Source organism: Salmo salar, chromosome ssa15, assembly GCF_905237065.1.
Source record: "Salmo salar chromosome ssa15, Ssal_v3.1, whole genome shotgun sequence".
Classification (NCBI taxonomy): domain Eukaryota; kingdom Metazoa; phylum Chordata; class Actinopteri; order Salmoniformes; family Salmonidae; genus Salmo; species Salmo salar.
The window spans coordinates 46,330,091-46,356,475 of NC_059456.1; the positions used below are offsets into that span (position 1 = coordinate 46,330,091).

General features: G+C 43.9%; 1 protein-coding gene across 1 annotated transcript; it reads right to left on the reverse strand.

The window, feature by feature from the left end:
- Positions 1-319: 319 nt before the first annotated feature.
- tmem251 (transmembrane protein 251) lies at positions 320-26,381 on the reverse strand. Its single transcript, XM_014145063.2, has 2 exons — positions 26,068-26,381; positions 320-3,106 (listed from the first exon to the last, which is right to left on the reverse strand). Exon 2 carries the CDS (start codon positions 3,089-3,091, stop codon positions 2,639-2,641), a length of 453 nt encoding a protein of 150 aa, XP_014000538.1. The 5' UTR covers positions 3,092-3,106; positions 26,068-26,381; the 3' UTR covers positions 320-2,638.
- Positions 26,382-26,385: the final 4 nt, after the last annotated feature.

Genomic DNA, 26,385 nt, shown 5'->3' on the forward strand with positions numbered 1-26,385 from the left:
GACTTAGAAGAAGGGAGTCTGGTGGTCCTGGCATACAAGACTGGAGGACACTGTTTTTGGGGGCAGATATGTCAGCCCTTATTATTCAATCCACTGGGTGGCTATTAATAATTCATTCCCACTCATGTATGGTATTGCTCCTGCCTTGGCAATCATGATCTACATCTTTCTCTTTAATATTTGTGTAAATGTCAATCACTTAAGTGGAATGTATTTCATAGAAATGTTGTTAATGGCCATTAATTGGATAATAAAATTGCACTCTTCTTCCCCCCCGCATTTGCTTGCTGTGAGAAATTACATGAACGGTCTGCAGACATTTTCCCATAACATGTTTAATTTTCTTACAATCCAGACCTTTAATCACAGTGCATTTAGATTTGAAAGGCAATAAAAATCAGAAGCACCAACGTGAATAGCCACTCATTCTTTTAGACAGACCAAACAAGCCCATATTATTATTTTTTTCTTCTAATATTCCTTTTCAATTAACACTTTTTTTTAAATAAACAAACCTAGAGGAACCATGACAGGCAGTGTCTCTACGTCCAAACTATCATATAGGACTTGTGTAGGTTGAATCAAGGGTGGACAACTCTGGTCGAGTAGGGAAGCTTCTGCAAAGTATGATTTTGACACTTATTGATCAAATCAGGTTAGATACAATGTCACCACATTGGCTAGCTTGAGGTTTCAGTTAGTGTAGTCAGTTAGTACTTTCAGTAGGAGAAAATGAAAAAAAATTATCAAAATGAGCATTCCTATGAGTTCAGGTAGTAACTCCTTCTGTAAATGTTTCTTCCATCTTATGCCTACTGAACATGACCCTTTGTAGACACTGCAACTCCTGAGGACCCAAGTTGTGCACTAAGATGTTAATGGGTGCAACATAGTAAAAATAGATGAAGTTGAAACGGGGTGGAGTGAAAGACAATAGTTCGGTGAAAATGTCATGTGAGCCACTAAAAACACCCAGTCCAAAACCCAAGTAGATGATCCTTTGTAGCAGCGCAGCCCCCCTCCTCCTGCACTTTTGTCCTAGCACTACACAGCTGATTCAATTAACCAACTCATCAAGCTTTGATTATTTGAATCAGCTGTGTAGTGCAAGGGCAAAATCAGGGTTGTGTTCATTAGGAAACAAACAGAACTGATAAGCATGGAAGGATTACCTGGACAAATGTATTTTCTGTGCCTTAATGAACACAAGCCAGCCCAATTCCCTTTCGGTCAGGTCACTCGACGCAGCACATGCCACTTCCCTGTGTTGGGAGGAAGGTCAAATAAACCTTTTGTACATTCATTACTGTGCTAATGTAGATGGAAAGTTAAATCAAAACTTAATCAGAATAGTACCATCTCGAATCAATTGGAAACATTTAAAAATATGGAGGTTGACCATCAACACAACAAAGAGTAGCCAACGATGATTTCAAAACAATGTTCAAATGAAGAGTATTTTGCAGAATTGCTTAAGGACACTACCTGCCATATAAATTAATGTGGCACAAACATTTAAGATCATATAGGAAAGCCATATTTGTCCCATTGCTCATTTCAAGATAGGAAATTATCTTTTTTGGCAGTGAACATTTTCCTCGTAACTTACATATGTGAAGGATTCCACAACTCACTGATCATACAACACATTTCCACATAAATGTCATACAAAAAAGGGACCAGGGATCCTCATAAAAAAGGCAATAACATTGACAATTTCATGTCACGTTTTTGTCACTTTATGGCACACAAGGACAAACAATGGCTGTAGTAGAAGATTAGAAGAAGTATTTTTCAAAAGCATGGTCCGTGTGCTTTGTGTGGACTTTCTTTGACTTTACTTGGGGGGGGGGGGGGTCCTTAAAGGCACAAGATATTTATCTTATACAAATACTGGATAGATGGACCAATTGACAAATCCCGAAACACTTCCTAAATATTGCAAGTAATAGAATGACAAAAAAAGCATGTAGAAGGAAATTACTGAGCCAACACAGCAGTAAATAACAATACAAAATACATTCAGACCAATAACAAAACAACACTGCAGTACTTATCTAAGAATCACTACTGGTCCACTAAGACAGTTTTTTTAAATGGCATCACATTCCTAAAACTGTCTGTACAAATTATTTGACACGTCATATTTCACCTTACTTCGAGTCAGTGGGGTGGTAATAGTTTTGGGATGATGATTGAACCAATATGGCTCTCAAACTTTCCTCACAGAATTATTTGCTCAAAAAAGTGGGACCTTGCAGTGAACGGATAAACCCTCAATGATTGGTGTCTGTATCATAGTCAGGTACTGTGGTGAGACCCTGGAGCGCGTGGCACCCTTTGGTCCAGCCTTTGTTGAATGTAAGAAATCACAAATACAAAGGGTTGTGAAACGCGTACCATTGTTCATCTCAAGAACAGCACACATACACATCAACAAAACCACCACCCCCCCCCAAGTGAATTGCCTAGTGATGCCTGGTAGACTTAACACGTCACACAGTGTACTAGGTGAGTGTTAAGCATCCTGTAGTTCAGGTGTGAGAGTAGTAGGCCTCCGCCTAGTTTGTGTGCAGCATGCACTAAGGCTGCTCACCCCGCCTCTCATATTATCCACCGTCTCAATCGGTTGGACACTTTAGGTGTCAATCAGCTGCAGCCGGCTGATCTGATTGGACGCCTTGGCAAAGGTCTGGTGGCGGTTGCAGAGTACCGCCAGGCATATGGGCAGGATGCAGTAGCCCACCGTCTTGGGGTCGGTGCGCGTGCACGAGTAGAGGAAGAGGAACACCTGAAGGTAGGGCACGAGGAAGATGGTGACCCACACCCAGAAGGGCAAGAGGAGCAGGCGAGTTTTGAGACTCTGGGTCCAGGTGGGCAGTGAGGCTGAGGATGGGGGCCCAGAGGATGTGGCGGGAGGCGTGTTGTCCCCTGCCAGAGGTCGCTGCTCCTCAGCCACCCGCTCCACGTGCTCCAGGGTGAGACGGTTGTATGTCTGGTCAATCTCAAAGACATAGTAGACGACAGCCACGCTAGCCAGAAGGTACAGCCCCACACCGATCCATCCCATCCGCTGACGGAAGTTCATCATTCTCCATACTCCTCCCTGGAACAGAAAAGGGCCTTAGTTTCGTAGTACTACTCAATAGCTTGCATTATGCATACCCATTTTCTTACCCAGTTGGCCACCCCTGGTTGAAAAAACATTTGGGCTACATTCAGTACGATTTATTTTTTACTGTAACAGTCAATTAAACAAAAACAGTGCTGTTCTGAACGACCAGTTCAAAAATGGTGGGGTTGTGGGTTGGGGAACGCTGTCAGCTTGTCCGCTGCCCTTTAAATATGCCACGCATTGCTTCAAGCCACACCCCGCCACCCCCACCAAACAGTAAACGTACCTCAAAGTCTGGGGCGTATTCAATACTCCGATTCTGTTGCAAAACGTTTCTTTAAACGGAACAAAACGGGGAGGGACCTACCTGAATTAGTCCAATAATGATTACATCCTTGATGAAGAACGTTGAATGTTTTGGGGAAATGTGACGTTCAGTACAAACCATTATGCAACGTAGTAAACATTTAAATCAAACTGAATGCACCCCAGGAGAACCGCCTAGGCCAGCCTGGTCTCAGAGTAGATGTAACATAGTAAATGTAAATCAGGGATACTCAAATTAGTATGATATGTTACATTTGGCAGCGTTTTCCACAAGCGCAGGCTGTCGGCTATACAGCCGGTTACAGACAAAAATGTAATTATCTAGGCACATTTTTTTCAATACAGAAGTCATTTAAAAAAGTCAGCCGAGCCCTCTCCCGCTAGAATGAACGATATGCATCTTTTAGCGATCTATTGATAGGACAGGCGCCTGTCAGTCACAAAGTGAGCGATGGCGGGTTTGACAGTCTGCCGTCTGTCCTGCCTCCCAGTACCTGTGTGTGTGTGTGTGTGTTGTGTACACTGTGCTTGTAGCCAATCAATCTGTACACGGAGGGAGAGAGCATGATGCTCCTTCATCGTCTATGTCAGTCAATTTGACCGTCCCATATAATGTGGTAACGATGAGTCAAAATCCACTTATCCTACTGTTTTCTGGCACATTAATTTATTTTATTTTGCGTGTTTCATATGCAGCCATGAAGGGTTGGAGCATAGTATTACTGTAAATTGATTGATTGATGAACAGCAAGCTTGACTAATTTATAAATGGTGTTGAACTGACTGAATAAAGTCGATCTCATATCCTTCATAAATCATACAACGTAGTTATAGGTCCATGGTATCGCATCGTGACAAGTAAGCTAAAGATCGTGTTTGTATTTTCGATATGAAATCCATCAGGACTTGCCAGACAGTGACGTAAAAGTGATTGACTCGTCAGTAGCCTACCGTATTGCATTGGTAAGAGAGATGTTCATTTGGCTCCCTAACTTGCATACCGGTAAGTTTTTGCAGGGATGCAAACTGGTGAGGACCCAAAAAAGGTGACACTTTTTGTTACACTGAAATATGCAAAAAATCCTTGCTAGGGGGAAATGCAGCTTTGAACTAATTAAACAACAAAGAATATGATCCACATGATCAGTCTCTCTGTGTAAAATAAATGGTTAATGTGAACCTAACTCACAGCAAAAAAAAATTAAGAAAGCAATCCAATGTTTGTTGCCTAGACTTTACTACAAATGACAAGTCTTAAGAAAAAAACAATACACTAATATTGCAGTTAGCCATGACAGCCTTTATAATATAACGCTTGTTACCACACCCACACATCACCTTCTCACCCGTCTCCGTGGTCAGGCTTCACCTAACCGTTACCGTTCAGGGGACACGCTGCTGTACCTGCCTTTCCACTCTCCGCTGTCTTTCTAGAGCGCTGTAACTAGCAAGTTGTTTGTCTCTTCTCTCTTCAGTCGTATGCTGCATTCTGTTATGTGAACGATTGGCTGAGCCTTGGATACAGCCAGTACTGCTCCAAACGCGCATCACTCGTTCGCTTACAGCCAGTAGTGATCCAAATTTAAAAAATAAAATAAAAACCCTTGAATGTGTAGGTGTCCAAACTTTTGACTGGTACTGTACATACACACACAGAGTGTACAAAACATTAGGAACACCTGCGCTGTCTATGACATACAGACCGACCAGGTGAAAGTTATGATCGCTTATTGATCTCACTTGTTAAATGCACTTCAAATCAGTGTAGACGAAGGGGAGGAGACAGGTTAAAGAAGCATTTTTAAACCTTGAGACAACAGACATGGATTGTGTTTGTGTGCCATTCAGAGGGTGAATGGGCAAGAGAAAATATTTGTAAGTGAACGGGGGTTTGGTAGTAGGTGCCAGGCACACCGGTTTCAGTGTGTCAAGAACTGTAATGCTGCTGGGTTTGTCAAGATGAACAGTTTCTTGTGCGTATCAAGAATGGTCCACCACCCAAAGGACATCCAGCCAACTTGACAAAACTGTGAAAAGCATTGGAGTCAACATGAGCCAGCATCCCTATGGAACGCTTGACACCTTGTAGAGTCCATGCACTGACGCATTGAGGATGTTTTGATTGCAAAAGGGTGTGCAACTCAACTTAGGAAGGCGCCCTAATGTTTTGTACACTCAGTGTGTACACACACACACACACACCAGTTTATTACATATACCACCCCATTCATGAAACTGGATTGCTCTTACAGACAGTGAGTTACGTGGCCATGGCTTGCTATATAAAAGCAGGCAGAAAGACATCCAGTTACTGTTTATTTGAACGTTAGAATGGGCAAAACGAGTGACCTAAGCAACTTTGAGCGTGGTGTGAAGGAAATTTAATTAAATGAAGAAACAGTCTTGAAAATGTAAATCTTATCCTTGGTGTCGTAAACAATCCTTGATTCCTGCCTGTCCCTGGTAAAGATATGAGGGGGCGTCATGACCTTCTCCTTAGGACCATCTGGCAGAACGCCCAGAATATGTTCTTTAAGTTAAGATAGGAGACGGTGCCAGATACATGCTGGAACCAACCCTATGAACTACGCCTATGTAACATGTCTGTAACCAGTATATAAGGGAACTAACAGGACTGCCTCGTTAGAGCTCCTGTTCGACATGTGTACATGGTGCATTGAGGTGGTTGGAACCTCTCCAAAGCGCTGAGAATAAAGAATGATTCATTTAAGATTGACTTCGAGTGTCCCTGGTGTAGAATTTCCAAGACAATTTGGCGTCACGAATAGAATTATTGAATCTACCTGCGGAGCTTTCCAGTGGGGGTCTGCGAGGGAAACTGCTGGCGCATTTTATGAAGTGTGAGGGAAATTCCCATGTGACCAAAAAGAAGACAAGGCCCGCACAGACCAGACCCTTACTGTGAGCTGTCCAGGAGGAGACACACCATCCGCGAACAATTGAGGGAAGGCAACTGATTTCAGTAAGTCAATTGAAATAAATCTGTATAAATTGTTTTTTAAAGGATTAAAAAAAGGAAGAAATCAAGGCGAGTAACACATAAAAAAAGGTACCCATAGTCTTATAGAGAGAAGACCATTCACTAGTTTTAAGAGAAGACTAGAGCGAGGGCAACGCTACCATGTAAAGCCCCGCTGACAGCTGTCTATAGGCATTTAGAATAAAGTTTGATGTGGTCTGCAGCCACAAAAAAATAACACAAGGTATTTTTGAGTATGTGGTGTTATTTATATGTATAGCAAGTAACGGCAAGAGCACAGTTGACGATACATATTGTGCATATATTTCAGAATATGTTCTTTAAGTTAAGATAGGAGACGGTGCCAGATACATGCTGGAACCAACCAGTGACAGGTTAAAGGAAATACTCATAGCCTGTTATACATTAAAAAGTATTAGTAAGTTCATAGTATGTGAGGATCTTAAAACATCTAAGGTTAAAAAGATCATGCATTCTGTATTAGTTGATAGAGATTGATAACATTCATATAATTGTGTTAAAAAGTTAAAATCCATCAAGCGTACAAAGGGTAAGAATTGTAAAAGGATTGTGTAAACGTTATATTGATTACTTTATTTTGTGGTGCCTAATTGAAGGGGAAAAGTGTTAATCTGTGATCTACTAAATGCTCTTAATCTATGAGCCTGAGATCGATTGCTCTGGTCTCCACCCAAGTTCGCGGGGAAATCGCAGTCTTTTCCTTATTGCAGTAAAAGTTCTCAGTGAGGAAACAATACCGTATCACACTCATGATTATTTCTCCCCTTTTTCAGGTACGTTATTGATGATAAAACAGAGTAATTTAAATGTAATAACTCGCTAACATGTCAAGAGTGTTTAAGGTGTGTCTTAGTAACATCTTGAGGAAGTTGGAGTTAAGTTTGCAGAGAGTAATATGAGCCCTGCTCGGTTGCAGCAAAGGCTAGCTTCGTACTGAGAGTAGCTGCCATTTTATGTCGATCGTGAATGAACATGTGCGTTGTTAACAAGATATTTTGCAGTGTTATTTGTATAATGGTTTTTCAAACACTTTATTGACTGTTGATAAATTGAGTTATGGTTTACTGAGTTAAAGCTTTGTGCTTGACAGTTATATTGAAATTAGTGTATGTTTCAGTGAATTACAGTGTATACTGTTGTGACTTGAATAAGCCTTGTACCCTACAACACTAGCTCTTTCCTGTAGATCTGTTGTTTTGTAAAATGTGTTACTTTGGTAAAATGATTGCAGTAAAAGTTCTCAGTGAGGAAACAATACCGTATCACACATAGCAAGTAATGACGGAGAGAATCATAGACGATGCACGTGGGTAATGAGGAGATTTCCGAGTGTGTTTGGAAATAGTACTAAGTGAATGTGGATGTGAAAGTTGTGTGATTGTGAGATATGGAATAATAAGTTGAAAGAAATGTGGTAAAACAAAACAGATTGAAATTTGGATAACAAACGATTAAAATTATTACTATTAGGAATTTGGATAATAAGATAAGAGGATTGAAATTGAGCTACTAAGTATTGAGTGAATGAGAGCGGTCAGGGGACTAGCTTACATGTGAAAGAGGGGAATGAATGCCACAACCTGTTCCATGTGAGCTGATTAGTAATGTTATCTAGGGGTCTGTCCAACACCGCTGTTGGATCTACAGGTAGAGGATAACATGTCTCAGAAATCTCAGAGGACAACATGTCGTCTCGGAAGATACATGTTATCCTCTTACAATGAGACATGTTAACGAGGATAACATGACTTTAGATTATATGAGGATACTATGTCTCATTAGTGGAGTTTGATGTATAAAGTTATTATATATGGAGATACAGTTGAAGTCGGAAGTTTACATACACCTTAGCCAAATACATTTAAACTCAGTTTTTCACAATTCCTGATGTTTAATCCTAGTAAAAAAAAATCCCTGTTTTAGGTCAGTTAGGATCACCACTTTATTTTAAGAATGTGAAATGTCAGAATAACAGTAGAGAATGATTTCTTTCAGCTTTCATTTCTTTCATCAGATTCCCAGTGAGACAGAAGTTTACATACACTCAATTAGTACTTGGTAGCATTGCCTTTAAATTGTTTAACTTGGGTCAAACGTTTCTGGTAGGCTTCCACCAGCTTCCCACAATAAATTGGGTGAATGTTGGCCCATTCCTCCTGACAGAGTTGGTGTAACTGAGTCAGGTTTCTAGGCCTCCTTGCTCGCACATGCTTTTTCAGTTCTGCCCACACATTTTCAATAGGTTGAGGTCAGGGCTTTGTGATGGCCACTCCAATAACTTGACTCTGTTGTCCTTAAGCCATTTTGCCACAACTGTGGAAGTATGTTTGGGGCCATTGTCCATTTGGAAGACCCATTTGTGTCCAAGCTTTAATTTCCTGACTGATGTCTTGAGATGTTGCTTCAATATAGCCACAATTTTCCTTGCTCATGATGCCATCTAGTTTGTGAACTGCATCAGTCCCTTCTGCAGCAAAGCACCTCCCACAACATGATGCTGCCACCCCTATGCTTCATGGTTGGGATAGTGTTCTTCGGCTTGCAAGCTTCCCCCTTTTTCCTCCAAACATAACGATTGTCATTATGGCCAAACAGTTATATTTTTGTATTATCAGACCAGAGAACATTTCTCCAAAAAGTACAATCTTTGTCCCCATGTGCAGTTGCAAACCGTAGTCTGGCTTTTTTTATGGCAGTTTTGGAGCAGTGGCTTCTATCTTGCTGAGGGGCCTTTCAGGTTATGTCGATATAGGACTCGTTTTACTGTGGATATAGATACTTTTGTACCCGTTTCCTCCAGCATCTTCACAAGGTCCTTTGCTGTTGTTCTGGGATTGATTTGCACTTTTCACAACAAAGTACATTCATCTCTAGGAGACAGAACGCATCTTCTTCCTGAGCGGTATGACAGCTGTGTGGTCCCATGGTGTTTATACTTGTTTGTACAGATGAACGTGGTACCTTCAGGCGTTTGGAAATTGCCCCCAAGAATGAGCCAGACTTGAGGATGTATACATTTTTTTTCTGAGGTCTTGGATGATTTCCCCATGATGTCAAGCAAAGAGGCACTGAGTTTGAAGGTAGGCCTTGAAATACATCCACAGGTACACCTCCAATTGACTCAAATGATGTCAATTAGCCTATCAGAAGCTTCTAAAGCCATGACATCATTTTCTGGAATTTTCCAAGCTGTTTAAAGGCACAGTCAACTTAGTGTATGTAATCTTCTGACCAACTGGAATTGTGATACAGTGAATTATATGTGAAATAATCTGTCTGTAAACAATTGTTGGAAAAAGTACTTGTGTCATGCACTAAGTAGATGTCCTAACCAACTTGCCAAAACTATAGTTGGTTAACAAGAAATTTGTGGAGTGGTTGAAAAACAAGTTTTAATGACTCCAACCTAAGTGTATGTAAACTGCCGACTTCAACTGTATGCACAAACTGTCACTAAGTTCCCCACTGAGTTCAGTGTGTACTGGCGGCTAGTTATTGTTCCACAGGAAGGTTCTCTCTAATCCAAACAACAGATGACGTAAACACGAGAGCAGTGAGCAGCCTCTAATTTAATATCTGTCCCAATGCTCAATCCCTCTGGTTGTGTTTGAATACTCATACTAACCATACTATTTGTGATGTGAATTGAGTATATAGTATGCTTATTAGTCATAGTATGGATATTTTCGGCCCTTTTTCAGGACCCTGTCTTTCAAAGATAATGCGTAAAAATCAAAATAACTTCACAGATCTTCATTGTAAAGGGTTTAAACACTTTCCCATGCTTGTTCAATGAACTGTGTTCAATGATCAGTTCCTGCTTCAGTTAAGGGAGGAAGATGACGTGGTGTCGTATTTGTGCACCTTCGAGAGGGAAGGCCCAGAGGGAAGGATGGCCCCAGCCCAAGTGGGCCAGCCTGTTGGCACCCTACCTCTCTGGGAAGGCCCAGAAGGCCTACTTTGATTTGAACACTGACCAGGCCGCAAATTATGAGGGACTCAAACGGGAGATACTGAGCCGTTATGGGTTCAATCTCGCACGCCGTGCACAACGGCCTTTGACCCCACCCTTTCCCCCCGTGCTCAAATGAGCGACCTGGTGCGCCTGACCAAGGGCTGGCTACTGACGGAAGTACCATCCCTCCCGATGCTCGACAAGCTCGTCCTGGATAAATACCTTCGGGCCCTGCCATACGAGATGAAGAAGACGGTGAGCATGCAGAACCCCCAGAGCCTGGAGGAATTGCTCACCGCGGTGGAAATTCACCAGAACACCCAGGACCTGCTGAGAGGGGCCCGAGCGGAGAGAGGAGACGCGGCGAGGGGGACGAACAACAGAGAGGCGAGGGGCTGAAGGGGGCCCAGACGGAACCAGCCGAGGCTGTGAAGCGGGAGGGTGACCCAGATCAGAGACGCTGCTATGAGTGCGGTGAGCCGGGGCACCTCGCGTGGAACTGTCCCGGCCGGGAGGAGGCCATGCCCTCTGCATCCCCCAGCTCAGGGATAACCCGGATGGCGAGTTACGTCACCTCCTGTTGGGCGCACACCGAGACGGACCCTCCGATGGTTCCTGTACGAATCGATGGCAGACACCAGCACTCTGCTGGACTCCGGCAGCATGGTGACCCTGGCCCACCCACAGTGGCTCACACGAGAGGGGGAGGAGGAACCAGGGGACGAGGAGGTGACAGTGTCCTGTGTACACGGGGATACGATGAGGTACCCAATGGTGCCAGTGAGGATAACCACCCCAAGGGGGGAGTGCCAGACGCGCCCTCTCTTTCAGGCCCTGTGGAAGAGGGACCTGGGGAGGCGAGCACAGGAGGTAGGAAGAAAAGGAAAAAGGACGGTGGCCTGGGCAACCCAACCCCGTCACGAGGGGTGTCCACTGGGCCCAAGTCGGACCCGGAGGAGGGAGACGACCCAGCTCCGGCAAGCGAGCCACTGTGCGAGGAAGACCTCAGGCTCCCATTTATGGAGGTGGAGGCCCTAGACAGACCTCCCGACACTGGAATCCTCACGGGTCAGTTCGGGACGGCCCAGTTAGAAGACCCCATTCTCCAGAACGCTAGGGGCCAGGCGATTGCGGTGGATGGCGTACTGTTACCTGGGGTAAGTGATTGGCACTACCCCCACTTCGCAATCAAGCATAATTTATTGTATCAGGTAGTAAAGCATAAATGGGGAGACAAAAGACTTGTTACTCATACCCAGCCAGTATGTTAGGACTGCGTTGCAGCTTGCCCACACCCACCTGCTTGGGGCACACCTGGGGATGGAGAAAACCAGGGAGCGGATTGGGAACCGGTTCCACTGGCCCGGAGTCAAGCGCGCCGTGGAGGACTACTGCCGTAGTTGCCAAAAGTGCCAGATCACAGCTCCGAGGATGCATTATCGAAACCCTTTGGTTCCCTTGCCCATTATAGGAGTGCCATTCGAGCAGGTGGCAATGGATCTGGTGGGTCCGTTGGTGAAGACCGCGAGGGGACACCAATAAATCCTGGTCATCGTGGATTACGCCACCCGGTATACTGAGGCAATCCCGCTACGCACGGTGGCAGCAAAAGGTATCGCACGGGAGTTCTTCTATTTATTTAGCCGGGTGGGTACTCCACGGGAAATCCTGACGGACCAGGGCACCGCGTTCAAGTCTCGGGTGATGAAAGATGTCTGCAATCTGTTACAAATAAAACAGGTGAGAAACAGCGTGTACCATCCACAAACGGACGAGCTGGTGGAAGAAGGTCATCGAGAGAGACGGGAGGAACTGGGAACAGCTGCAGCCCCACCTGATGTTCAGTGCACGATGTACCCCCAAGCATCCACGGGGTTCTCCCCCTTTGAGCTCCTGTATGGCAATCGGCCCCGCGGGCTGCTGAACCTAGCCAAGGAAGTCTGGGAAGAGCAGCCGACCCTCCTTCGCAGCGTAGTAGAACATGTGGAGGAGATGAGGGAGAGGATGATGGCGATTTGGCCAGTGGTGAGAGAGCACATGGCCCAGGCGCAACGTGCCCAGGGGCGTGTCTACAACCGGGGGGCCCAACCATGAGAGTTCCAACCAGGTGAGAATGTCTTGGTGCTGATCCCTACAACGGAGAGTAAATTCCTGGCTACGTGGCATGGGCCCTACGACATCGTTGAGCGGGTAGGTGACGTCAACTATAAGGTCCGCCAACCGGGGAGGAGAAACCCCTTCAGCTTTACCATGTGAATTTACTGAAGAAATGGCATGCACGCGAGGTGCTGTGTGTAACGTGGACCCGGCCACAGCAGGGCCCACCCTCGGTCAAAGTTGCAATGGGGGAAGACCTCAGCCCGACCCAACGACAAGAGCTCAGAGAGTTGGGCCAGCGGAATACGGCCGTGTTCTCCGAGGTGCCGGGGCACACGGATCTCGTGGAACATCATATCCACACCCGCCCGGGAGAAAAAGTGCGTAAACGGCCATACTGAATACCAGAAGCCCGGAGGGTGGCGGTCCAGCGGGAAGTGGCAACGATGCTAGAAATGCAGGTACTGGAGGAGTCACACAGTGAGTGGTCTAGCCCCATAGTGCTGGTTCCAAAACCGGACGGATCGTCCGACTCTGTAATGACTACCGGGGCCTGAACGAAGTCAGTAAGTTCGATGCCTACCCCATGCCCCGGGTGGACGAACTGATCGACCACTTGGGGATGGCGAGATACGTCAGCACCTTGGACCTGACGAAGGGGTACTGGCAGGTGCCACTGGCCTCCCGGGAGAAGACTGCCTTCTCCATCCCAGGGGGGCTATACGACTACCGGGTTCTGCCTTTTGGGCTCCACGGGGCACAAGCGACCTTTCAGCGACTCATGGACCGCGTCCTGCAGCCGCACAGTGAGTATGCCGCTGCTTATCTGGATGACATAATTGTGCACAGTGACAGTTGGGAGTCACACCTTTGTAGGTTACAGGCCATGGTGGATGCGCTAAGGGATGCAGGTCTAACCGCAAACCCCCACAAGTGCAAGCTGGGCTACACCAAGGTGGAGTACCTGGGCTATCAGATCGGGAGGGGAAATGTGAAACCCCAAGGAAAAAAATACAAATCGCTGCCATTAGGGGATGACCGGTCCCCTGAACCAAGAGGCAGGTGAAGTCATTCCTGGGGTTAGCAGGGTACTACAGTAGATTTGTACCTAACTTTGCCGTAATAGCTTCTCCCCTCACAGACTTAACAAAGACACGACTACCCCAGATGGTGCGATGGACGGAGGACACAGAGGCGGCATTCCAGGCCCTGAAGGATGCGCTATGTTCGCACCCGGTACTCGTAACCCTGGACTTCTCAAAAAACCTCCTGGTCCAGACAGACGCGTCTGATACAGGGGTAGGGGCCGTTTTGTCCCAAGAGCAGGAAGGCGAGGAGCACCCAATCATGTGAGTCAGCAGGAAACTCCTCCCGAGGGAGAAGAAATACTCTATTGTCGAGAAGGAGTGCCTCGCCGTGAAGTGGGAACTGGACACTCTCGAATTACCTCCTCGGGAGGAAGTTCACCCTGATCACTGACCATGCCCCCCTTGTGTGGATGGCAAGAGGTAAGGACATGAATGACCGTGTCACCCGTTGGTTCCTGTCCTTACAGCGATTCTCTTTCTCTGTCATCCACAGGTCGGGGGCCCAGCACGGCAATGTGGACGCCCTATCCTGGAGGGATGCAAACCTAGCCCTTAGCATGCCTCGTGTGGTATCCCAGGAGGTCTACCCCGGGGGATGGTAATAGAGGGGAGGTACGTGAGGCGACATTGGCTCCCTCTGCTGGGAATACGGGAGCTAGGCACCCCGACACGGACAGCTCTAAGTGGAGGTAATTAGAGGAAAGTGCCAACCAGCCGTGGAGGCCAATAAAAGGAGCACGGTGGCACACCACGAGAGAGAACGGGGAGAGACCGACACCAAGCCACAGTAGAGAAGAAGGACCCGGCCAAACCTAAGTGATTTTCTTTGTTATGTTTATTTATTAACATAGGACACTAAAGAGGCCTTTCTACTGACTCTGAAAAACACCTAAAGAAAGATGCCCAGGGTCCCTGCTCATCTGCCTGAACGTACCTTAGGCATGCTGCAAGGAGGCATGAGGAATGCAGATGTGGCCAGGGCAATAAATTGCAATGTCCGTACTGTGAGACGCCAAAGTTGTGGCAAAATGGCTTAAGGACAACAAAGTCAATGTATTGGAGTGGCCATCACAAAGCCCTGACCTCAACCCTATAGAAAATTTGTAGGCAGAACTGAAAAAGCGTGTGCGAGCAAGGAGGCCTACAAACCTGACTCAGTTACACCAGCTCTGTCAGGAGGAATGGGCCAAAATTCACCCAACTTATTGTGGGAAGCTTGTGGAAGGCTACCCAAAATGTTTGACCCAAGTTAAACAATGCTACCAAATACTAATCGAGTGTATGTAAACTTCTGACCCACTGGGAATGTGATAAAAGAAATCAAATCTGAAATCATTCTCTCTACTATTATTCTGACATTTCACATTCTTAAAATAAAGTGGTGATCCCAACTGACCTAAAACTGGGAACCTTCTCTGATTAAATGTCAGGAATTGTGAAAAACGGAGTTTAAATGTATTTGGCTAAGGTGTATGTAAACTTCCGACTTCAACTGTAATTGTATGTCAATGCAACAGTTCAAAAAGATTAAGATTACAAGAGAAGTGTTTACTTCAGAAGGTGGCCAATTCAGCTATACGGGACACCGTATCATCTGGTATGTCTTAAGTATAAATGTGTCTTGAGTATAATTCTGTATACACATGGGTTTATTGAGACTTCCTGCCCAAGATGCAGTAAACTCTTAATTTATTAAACCTTCATTTAACTAGGCAAGTCAGTTAAGAACAAATTCTTATTTACAATGACGGCCTAGGAATAGTGGGTTATCTGCCTTGTTCAAGGGACAGAACGACAGATGTTTACCTTGTCAGCTCAGGGATTCGATCTAGCAACCTTTCAGTTACTGGCCCAACGCTCTAACCACTAGGCTACCTGTCACCCCATGATTAAGAATTTTAAGGACTGATTAAAATGTAGCATAGTGAAAAAATAAACATGTTCTTAGTTCTTTCTTCCAGGACTGATGGAATATCCACTACCAAGTATTTTTTCTGAGATTCTGTATCTCTCCCTTTGAAAGGGCTTCCTGAGGCAGGTGAATTGGGAGAGCAGTTAAAAGTGCCTGGATCCAGCTGTCAAGGGATCTCCAAAATGAAGCAAGACCTGGCCATTTTGTTTGTGTTTGCTAGGGATGCAACGGTACACAGTATGTTGTCGAACCGTTCAATACGCACACGTGAACCGCGTAATTACGATATGCCTGTCATTTTCCTATAATTTCCAAAACGTGCTTATTATGCTGCAGACTACACGCACGTTGTACATTCAGATCCACAGAACCAAAAAGTGCAGCTTGTGAACAGGCAAGGTAGGCAACTGCTTGGGGCCCCAGGCCGTTGGGAGGCTCCTGAGGGCTGACAAACTTTACTCCATAGCAATGTCTCAAACCGTGGCAACTGACCGCCACCCCCTCCCCCTTTAAACAACCAATGGACGATTTGTAATGACATCTCATTAGAAAACTTCCATAAAGGGGCCCCATGAAGAGAGGGGAAACTAAAAACAAATATTTTCTCAGCTCCAACGTGACAATGGTGAGCGCTAGCGAGACAGAGAGAAGCTAATTTGAAGAGGCACCGCCGTTTTTATTTGTCTATAGGCAAAATAAAGAGTTCATTGTTTAAAGGGTGAGTGTTTTTATTTTTATGTATAAAGATACCGAAACCGTACCGTTACTGTGGCCCACAAACAGAACCGTGGGCCCACTTGCATCCCTAGTGTTCATTTTTGCCACACACATGCCAGCACCCATACACAACCCACCTGTCACCTGTTAATGAATATTTGTTAGTGGTTAATACTCTGATTTAGAAGTGTGGGTCTTTTTATTTGGTTTTAGTGGGTTTTCCAAGGGTTAGAAAGGTATACAAATTAAAGTTTATTGTCAGAGTTTTGGTTGCACACATGTAAGTTCTCTTGATTAGAAGAAATATACTGAAAAACACAATATTTAAAACTTTTGGTGTATATTTAAATAATTTCTTAGGTACAGGAAAACAAACACTCACTTCTGATTTCCTGGTGAGGCCTGATCACCCTTACTAGGAAGACAGGAGATGTTTTTATGGGCTATGTAAAAACAAATAATTAAAGAAGAAGTTAATAATTTATTAATAGTCCTGTGCGAGATTCGGACTAGACTTGACGAATCATGCAGCTTTTGTATTCTGATCATGGTGTTCTGATGATGGAATTCCGAAAACATCATGCATCTACATCTAAATGTCCAAATTGTGTCCCAATTCACTTTTCCACGCGCTATATTCAAATGCCAAATGTTGTTGTTGATAGCACAACAACAACTTGATGGCAGTAGCAAACTATTGTAGCGAACTAGCCAGCTAACCTCCAACTAGCCAGCAAGCTAACTAACAAAGTTAAAGGAACAGGTTAGCATAACTCTAGCAAAACAAAAAAGTGTCTAAAGAAGGTAGCTGGCTAGCATTTATGAAGCCAGCAACCGCGTTCCTCACACACTAGGAAAGTATTTTCTCCAACGTTTAATGAACACACACTCCCAAAACACACGTTCTCTGATGACGTCGCCCAATGTATGCAATTTCGGTAGCCTGATTGCATCCAGACAGAGAAGAAATCCACACACAATAACCCCCTTACCACCTGAATGCATGGCACTTAAGTCAGAGATTTCCCAGTTCCCAGTTATTAAAATTAACTTATTGGTCCACCAGCCACTGTTGCAGGTAGATGTAAAAATCAAACAGGCACTCAGCAGCGCACAATTGGCCCAGCGTCGTCTGGGTTTGACCGGTGTAGGCCGCCATTGTAAATAAGAATTTGTTCTTAACTGACTTGCCTAGTTAAATAAAGGTTAAATAAAAAAAAAATACCCCCTCACTCACCGGGCTTCATCAATAAGTGCATCAACGACGTTGTCCCCACAGTGACCGTACGCACATATCCCAACCAGAAGCAATAGATTACAGGCAACGTCAGCACCGAGCTACAGGCTAGAGCCGCTCCTTTCAAGAAGCGGGACACCAATTCGGACGCTTATAAGAAATCCCACTATGCCCTCAGATGAACCATCAAACAGGCAAAGTGTCAATACAGGACTAATATTGAATCCTACTACACTGGCTCTGACGCTCGTCGGATGTGGCAGGGCTTGCAAACTATTACAGACTACAAAAGGGTAACCCAGCCGCGAGCTACCCAGTGACGTGAGTCTACAAGACGAGCTAAATGCCTTTTACACTCGTTTCGAGGCAAGCACACTGAAGCATGCATGAGGGCACGAGTTGTTCCGGACGACCTTTAAACAGGTCAATATTCACAAAGCTGCGGGGCCAGACGGATTACCAGCACGTGTAATCAAAGCATGCACGGACCAACTGCAAGTGTTAGTGAACATTTTCAACCTCTCCCTGACAGTCTGTAATACCTAGAAGTTTCAAGCAGACCCCCATAGTCCCTGCTCCCAAGAAAGCAAAGGTAACCTTCCTAAATGATTACCACCCCGTAGCGCTCACGTCGGTAGCCATGAAGTGCTTTGAAAGGCTGGTCATGGCTCACATCAACACCATCATCCCGGAAACCCTAGACCCACTCCAATTCGCATACCACCCCAACAGATCCACAGATGACGCAATCTCAATCAACACTGCCCTTGCCCACCTGGATAAAAGGAACAGCTATGTGAGAATGCTGTTCATTGACTACAGCTCAGCGTTCAACACCATAGTGCCCACAAAGTTCATCACTAAGCTATGGACCCTGGGACTAAACCAACCTCAGCAACTGGATCCTGGACTTCCTGACGGGCCGCCCCCAGGTGGTAAGGGTAGACAACAACACACCGGGGCAGCAGGTAACCTAGTGGTTAGAGCATTGGACTAGTAACCGAAAGGTTGCCAGATTGAATCCCCGAGCTGACAAGGTAAAAATCTGTCTTTCTGCCCCTGAACAAGGCAGTTAACTTCTTATGACTTGGGGGCAGTATTTCGACGTCTGGATGAGAAGCGTGCCCAAAGTAAACTGCCTGTTACTCAGGCCCAGAAGCTAAGATATGCATATAATTGGTAGATTTGGACAGAAAACACTAAAGTTTATAAAACTGTTAAAATAATGTTTGAGTATAACAGAACTGATATGGCAAGCAAAAACCTGAGGAAAATCCATCCAGGAAGTGGGATTCTTTTGATGTGAGTATTTTCAATTGAACACCTATAGAGTATCTAATGGGTTAGGACACAGATTGCAGTTCCTATGGCTTCCACTAGATGTCAACAGTCTTTAGACATTGTTTCAGGCTTGTTTTCTGAAAAATTAAGAATGAGACCTTTCTGTCTGTGGACTGAGGAAGAATGCAGAGCTGGGTTGCGCACGTGACCGAGTGCGCGCCCTTCGTTGTTTTTCCTTTCTATTGAAGACGCTATTGTCCGGTTGAAATATTATCGATTATTTAGACAATTGACAGCCTGAGGATTAATTATAAACTAGAGGTCGACCGATGATGATTTTTCAACGCCAATACCGATTATTGGAGGACCAAAAAAAGCCTATACCGATTAAAATCAGTCGGTTTTTAAAATGTATTTGTAATAATGACAATTACAACAACACTGAATGAACACTTATTTTAACTTAATATAATACATCAATAAAATCAATTTAGCCTCAAATAAATAATGAAACATGTTCAATTTGGTTTAAATAATGCAAAAACAAAGTGTTGGAGAAGAAAGTAAAAGTGCAATATGTGCCATGTAAAAAAGCTAACGTTTAAGTTCCTTGCTCAGAACATGAGAACATATGAAAGCTGGTGGTTCCTTTTAACATGAGTCTTCAATATTCCAAGGTAAGAAGTTTTAGGTTGTAGTTATTATAGGAATTATAGGACTATTTCTCTCTATATGATTTGTATTTCATATACCTTTGACTATTGGATGTTCTTATAGGCACTTTAGTATTGCCAGTGTAACAGTATAGCTTCCTTCCCTCTCCTCGCTCCTACCTGGGCTTGAACCAGGAACACATCGACAAAAGCCACCCTCGAAGCAGCGTTACCCATGTAGAGCAAGGGAAACAACTACTCCAAGTCTCAGAGCGAGTGACGTTTGAAACGCTATTAGCGCGCACCTGCTAACTAGCTAGCCATTTCACATCGGTTACACCAGCCTAATCTTGGGAGTTGACAGGCTTGAAGTCATAAACAGCGCAATGCATTGCGAAGGGCTGCTGGCAAAACGCACGAAAGTGCTATTTTGAATGAATGCTTACGAGCCTGCTGCTGCCTACCATCTCTCAGTCAGACTGCTCTATCAAATCATAGACTTAATTATAACATAATAACACACAGAAATACGAGCCTTAGGTCATTAATATGGTCGAATCCGGAAACTATCATCTCGAAAACAAAACGTTATTCCTGTTACATTGCACAACCTTCAATGTTATGTCATAATTACGTCAAATTCTGGCAAATTAGTTCGCAACGAGCCAGGCGGCCCAAACTGTTGCATATACCCTGACTGCGTGCAATGAACGCAAAATGACACAATTTCACCTGGTTAATATTGCCTGCTAACCTGGATTTCTTTTAGCTAAATATGCAGGTTTAAAAATATATACTTCTGTGTATTGATTTTAAGAAAGGCATTGATGTTTATGGTTTGGTAGTCGTGCAACGATTGTGCTTTTTTCGCAAATGTGCTTTTGTTAAATCATCCCCCGTTTGGCGAAGTCGGCTGTCTTTGTTAGGAAGAAATAGTCTTCACAGTTCGCAACGAGCCAGGCAGCCCAAAGTGCTGCATATACCCTGACTCTGTTTGCAAGAGAAGTGACACATTTTCCCTAGTTAAAATAAATTCATGTTAGCAGGCAATATTAACTGAATATGCAGGTTTAAAAATATATACTTGTGTATTGATTAAGAAAGGCATTGATGTTTATGGTTGGAGCAACGTGTACCTAAGCGATTATATGCAACGCAGGACAGGCTTGGTAAACTAGTAATATCATCAACCATGTGTAGTTAACTAGTGATTATGATTGATTGATTGTTTTTTGTAAGATAAGTTTAATGCTTGCTAGCAACTTACCTTGGCTTCTTACTGCATTCGCGTAACAGGCAGGCTCCTCGTGGAGTGCAATGTAAAGCAGGTGGTTAGATCATTGGACTAGTTAACCGTAAGGTTGCAAGATTGAATCCCTGAGCTGACAAGGTAAAAATCTGTTGTTCTGCCCCTGAACAAGGCAGTTAACCCACCGTTCCTAGGCCGTGATTGAAAATAAGAATGTGTTCTTAACTGGCTTGCCTAGTTAAATAAAGGTAAAATAGAATTTAAAAAATCTGCCACGCTAATGTGTAGTTGCAGGGGTGCTTGCTTAGTCTCCTCCTGTACTCCTTGTTCACCCACGACTGTGTGGCCAAGCATGACTCGAACACCATAATTAAGTTTGCTGACGACAACAGTGGTAGGCCTGATCACCGACAACGATGGGACAGCCTATAGGGAGGAGGTCAGAGACCTGGCAGTGTGGTGCCAGGACAACAACCTCTCCCTCAATGTGAGCAAGACAAAGGAGCTGATCGTGGACTACAGGAAAAGGAGGGCCAAACAGGCCCCCAATAACATTGACGGGGCTGTAGTGGAGTTGAGAGCTTCAAGTTCCTTGGTGTCCACATCCCCAACAAACTATCATGGTCAAAACACACCAAGACAGTCATGAAGAGGAAATGACAACACATTTTCCCCCTCAGGAGACTGAAAAGATTTGGCATGGGTCCCCAGATCCTCAAAAGGTTCTACAGCTGCATCTGACCGTAAGTCACAACAGAGGGCAGTGCATACCGCCCAGTACATCACTGGGGTCAAGCTTCCTGCCATCCAGGACCTATATACACTAGGTGGTGTCAGAGGAAGGCCCCAAAAAATAGTAAAAGACTCCAGTCACCCAAGTCATTGACTGTTCTCTCCGCTAACGCACGGCAAGCGGTACCAGAGCGCCAAGTTGGTAGAACATGGTGTTTGCAACGCCAGGGTTGTGGGTTCGATTCCCACGGGGGACCAGTACGGGGAAAAAAAATTAAAATGAAATGTATGCATTCACTACTGTAAGTCGCTCTGGATAAGAGCGTCTGCTAAATGACTAAAATGTAAAATGTAAACACCTTCTACCCCCAAGCATCTAATCAAATGGCCACCCGGACTATTTACATTTGACCCCCCACTTTGTTTTTACACTGCTGATACTCGCTGTTTTTTTATCTATGCATAGTCACTTTACCTCTACCTACATGTACAAATGACCTCGACTAACCTGCACCCCCGCACATTGACTCGGAACCGGTACCCGCTGTATATCGCGTCGTTATTGTTATTTTGTGTTACTTTTTTATTTTATATTTTTTCCTTTAGTTTAATTTAGTAAATATTTTCTTAACTCTATTTCTTGAACCGCACTGTTGATTAAGGGCTTGTAAGTAAGCATTTTACTGTTGTATTCGGCGCATTTGCCAAATAAAAATGTATTTTATTTGATCATGAGCTGGTCAGTATGTGTTGGTAATCCTTTCTAACACTACTTTTTTTTCAAGATTTCACGTAGTAGAACTGCATAAGTGTTGCTCACCACTTTCTGGAGGACCGAGTTTTGAAATCAGTGTTATTTCAGTATGACAGCTAAAGAGAAGGAAAAAAATCTGCCGTTTGATTGCAAATATGCCGACAGAGTCGAAAAGAGAACACACAGAAGGCTGTTGTATAAAACACCTGTCTCTGGATTACATCTTCAAACTAAGGACAACCATGGCATCCGTGACAGAGGGAGAAGCGTCCATCCACATATACAGTAGATAGTCTAGCTAGCTACATTTTCAGATATTACACATTTCTAATTTTATCAGAAAGTTGTTTTCATTTCAAGTTAAGCTAACGTTAGCTGGCTGGGTCCCTAGCTAACATTGTGTATGATCTGTATAGTACTATTATTTGTATCTCAGAGCCATTTGCATTGCTAGTTTATAGCCTAATTTTAGCTAGCCATGTTATGAGTTGGGATTATGGTTCATTGTTTAACTAGCTAGCTACGTCTAAACAAAAGACTCCACTACTATACAAGTAACCATTTCAATTGAATGTTCATGATGTCACTGCAACAACTGTCGATAGACATAGCTGGTAAATTCGCTCTGGCTATCTACTCCGATTTCAGAGCCCTCTCGTCTGAGTGTGCCAGAGTGCAGAATAACTGACGAATTTACGAACACTCAACAGCTGTTGATTATGGCCAGTGTCGGTAAATGTTGGCAAAAAAAACAATTAAATTGTTGCCAGCAGCACAGGTGCAGTCACTAATACTGTGGATAACAAAAACAGCTTAACCTGTTATGGCTAGGGGGCAGTATTTTCACGGCTGGATAAAAAACGTACCCGATTTAATCTGGTTACTACTCCTACCCATTAACTAGAATATGCATATAATTATTGGCTTTGGATAGAAAACACTCCAAAGTTTCTAAAACTGTTTGAATGGTGTCTGTGAGTATAACAGAACTCAAATGGCAGGTCAAAACCTGAGAGATTCCTTTACAGGAAGTGGCCTGTCTGACCATTTCTTGAACTTCTTTGCCATCTCTATCTTTTACTAAGGATCTCGGCTCTAACGTGACACTTCCTACGTCTTCCATGGGCGCTCAGAGCCCGGGAAAAAACAGAATGTCGTCATCCCAGCCCCAGGCTGAAACACATTATCGCCTTTCTCAAGTGGCCGATCAAGGGACTGTGGGCTTAGGCGCGTGCCCTGGCCGCCCCGTCTTTGTGATTTTTCCTCTGTTTGCCGAAAAGGAGATTCCCGGTCGGAATATTATCGCTTTTTACGAGATAAATTGCATAAAAATTGATTTTAAACAGCGGTTGACATGCTTCGAAGTACGGTAATGGAATATTTAGAATTTTTTTGTCACGAATTGCGCCATGCGCACGACCCTGATTTACCATTTCGGATAGTCTCTGGGACGCACGAACAAAACGCCGCTATTCGGATATAACGATGGATTATTTTGGACCAAACCAACATTTGTTATTGAAGTAGCAGTCCTGGGAGTGCATTCTGACGAAGACAAAAGGTAATTAAACTTTTATAATAGTAAATCTGATATTGGTGAGTGCTAAACTTGCCGGGTGTCTAAATAGCTAGCCCGTGATGGCTGGGCTATGTACTTAGACTATTGCAAAATGTGCTTTCACCAAAAAGCTATTTTAAAATCGGACATATCGAGTGCATAGAGGAGTTCTGTATCTATAATTCTTAAAATAATTGTTATGCTTTTTGTGAACGTTTATCGTGAGTAATTTAGTAAATTGTTAGCAAATTCCCGGAAGTTTGCGGGGATGCTAGTTCTGAACGTCACATGCTAATGTAAAAAGCTGTTTTTTGATATAAATATGAACTTGATTGAACAAAACATGCATGTATTGTATAACATAATGTCCTAGGTGTGTCATCTGATGAAGATCATCAAAGGTTAGTGCTGCATTTAGCTGTCTTCTGGGTTTTTGTGACATTATATGCTAGCTTGAAAAATGGGTGTCTGATTATTTCTGGCTTGGTACTCTGCTGACATAATCTAAAGTTTTGCTTTCGCTGTAAAGCCTTTTTGAAATCGGACAGTGTGGTTAGATAAAGGAGTCTTGTCTTTAAAATGCTGTGAAATAGTCATATGTTTGAAAAATTGAAGTTTTTGTATTTTTGAGGAATTTGTAATTCGCGCCACGCCTATCATTGGATATTGGAGCAGGTGTTCCGCTAGCGGAACGTCTAGATGTAAGAGGTTAACCAACTCTGCTAGGGTGAGTAAAATGGTCAGAGTGAGCTGTTCTCGCATTTGTGTCTGGAAGTACCTAGCAAGCTAGCCAATGTTAGCTTGGGTGCATGACTGCTACTGTTAGAACAGAACGCTCAGATCAACCCTACTCTTCAGCCAGAGGATCCAGTGTGCGCTCTGCCATGGATAAAGAGCCAAGTTAGCTAGCTAGTTGGCTGTCAAATCTTCATATGACAGATGCTTTTCCACTGTTTAGCCAGCTAACGTTAGCTATCTAGCCAGCAATGTGCAGACAATCCAATGCCAAGGTGGTGGACTAACTAAAGCCAGCTAGCTAACGTTATGGGCTGGGACGCTTCTTCGGGTAGCTCACCACAGCACCAGGCTGAACGCTCCGGGAGCAAAACATTCTGAATTAACGAACGGACAATCTGACAACGCTCTGAGTGTACGAACACCCAGAGCACACTATGGCACTCCAGATTAATATACAAACACACCTGTAGTATAAACCAGCCTTTAGTCTTGAAATCTTTGGTTGTTTAGTACATGGCCTCACATGTGAATCCTTAAAAAGATAGGTGGGAAAGAGGGTGGTGAACGATGCTGAGTGGGCGTAGACAAAAAAAGAGCTCTCCAGTAGGTGTACCAAAACATTCAAGGGCCATTTTCTCAAAAGTGAGGTTACAAGTTAATCAACTTTCAAAGCATAATTACTTTCCCTTTGTTCCTCATACCACTTTCTAGCTCGGAGTCTCTACTTTTATCCAATGTAAAAAACAAAATGTCACATTTTGCTACAGAAGATCGAATCGAGCTGGTCAGTCACATATAGGATTCGTAGTTATTTGACTTTGTGCGATTAATTTAACAGCTATGAAACAAAACGGAGGAAATAATTTTAAAACTGCTTATGCGGCAGTTATTTTACTAGGAATGTGATCATACTATTTTTTTCACAAATGCGAGTGAAATGCTCGCACTGTAGAGCCCTGACCACCCGCCAACGTGGCTATGAAATATACATTTTACCCGCCAATGCTAAAATCTACCCGCATTTGGCAGGTGTTAATTTTAGGCCCTGTTCATCATATTATCTCTCTAGTCTAGTCGAAACGTTGCTAATGCCACGATCAGGACAACGCGCATCCGGCGTGAGATTTGGCACGGAAAATGTACCTCAATGGCAGTGCACTCCTAATTATCCCAACTGACAAATAGAGAAGATTAAAATACTGCTAGACTTTAATGACTGCTAGTTTTTTTGCCAGCATACTAGGCTAACTAATGCTACAGCAACCCATTTGATTAGACAACCCTTCCGGTAACTACTCACCCCCAACGCTAGACGTCGCATTTTCATGGAATCCAATGGGCTGCTATAGCATTAGCTAGCCTAAAATGCGGACGAGAAACTTGCTGTATTTGAATCTTCTAGATTTGTTAGTTCGGATAATTAGGAGTACAGTGTCATCCCCCATCCCTGGATTGAGGTACATTATATCTCGCGCCGCGTTACGACTAGAGAGAGAATGTAATTAACATCTAGTCGGATTCTGGCTAACTAGCTAGGCAGTCAAGTTAACGTAAGCCTAGTTAGCTGAAAATGGTAGACCACATGATTTGACAGATGGAAAGTGTGTAACATTAGCTAGCCATGAAGCTCACCTTTCTTTACATGACAAACAGTTTCGTTGACGAGGCAACTTGCTGTGATTTCATTTTTAATCCATGTTCATATTATTTCATAACCCCAGGCCATTTAATAAACCAACAACAACACCGATTGCCTTTCTTCCTTGTCATATGACTGACCAGAGACATTAGAAAATGAGATAATGCCGCGTTCATAACAACTAGGTACTCGGAAATCTCGAACTTCTGACTTCAGGTCGGAAAGTCTAGAAAGATGCCCGTGTTTCCGCTTGATATTCTGAGTTGGGTGACAGTTCACAACGAATTTTCCTTGTCGGAACTCATTTTTTC

What these genes read in the sequence shown, in the direction of transcription:
- tmem251 (XM_014145063.2), bottom strand. Translation starts at nt 3,091, where the DNA reads ATGATGAACTTCCGTCAGCGGATGGGATGGATCGGTGTGGGGCTGTAC.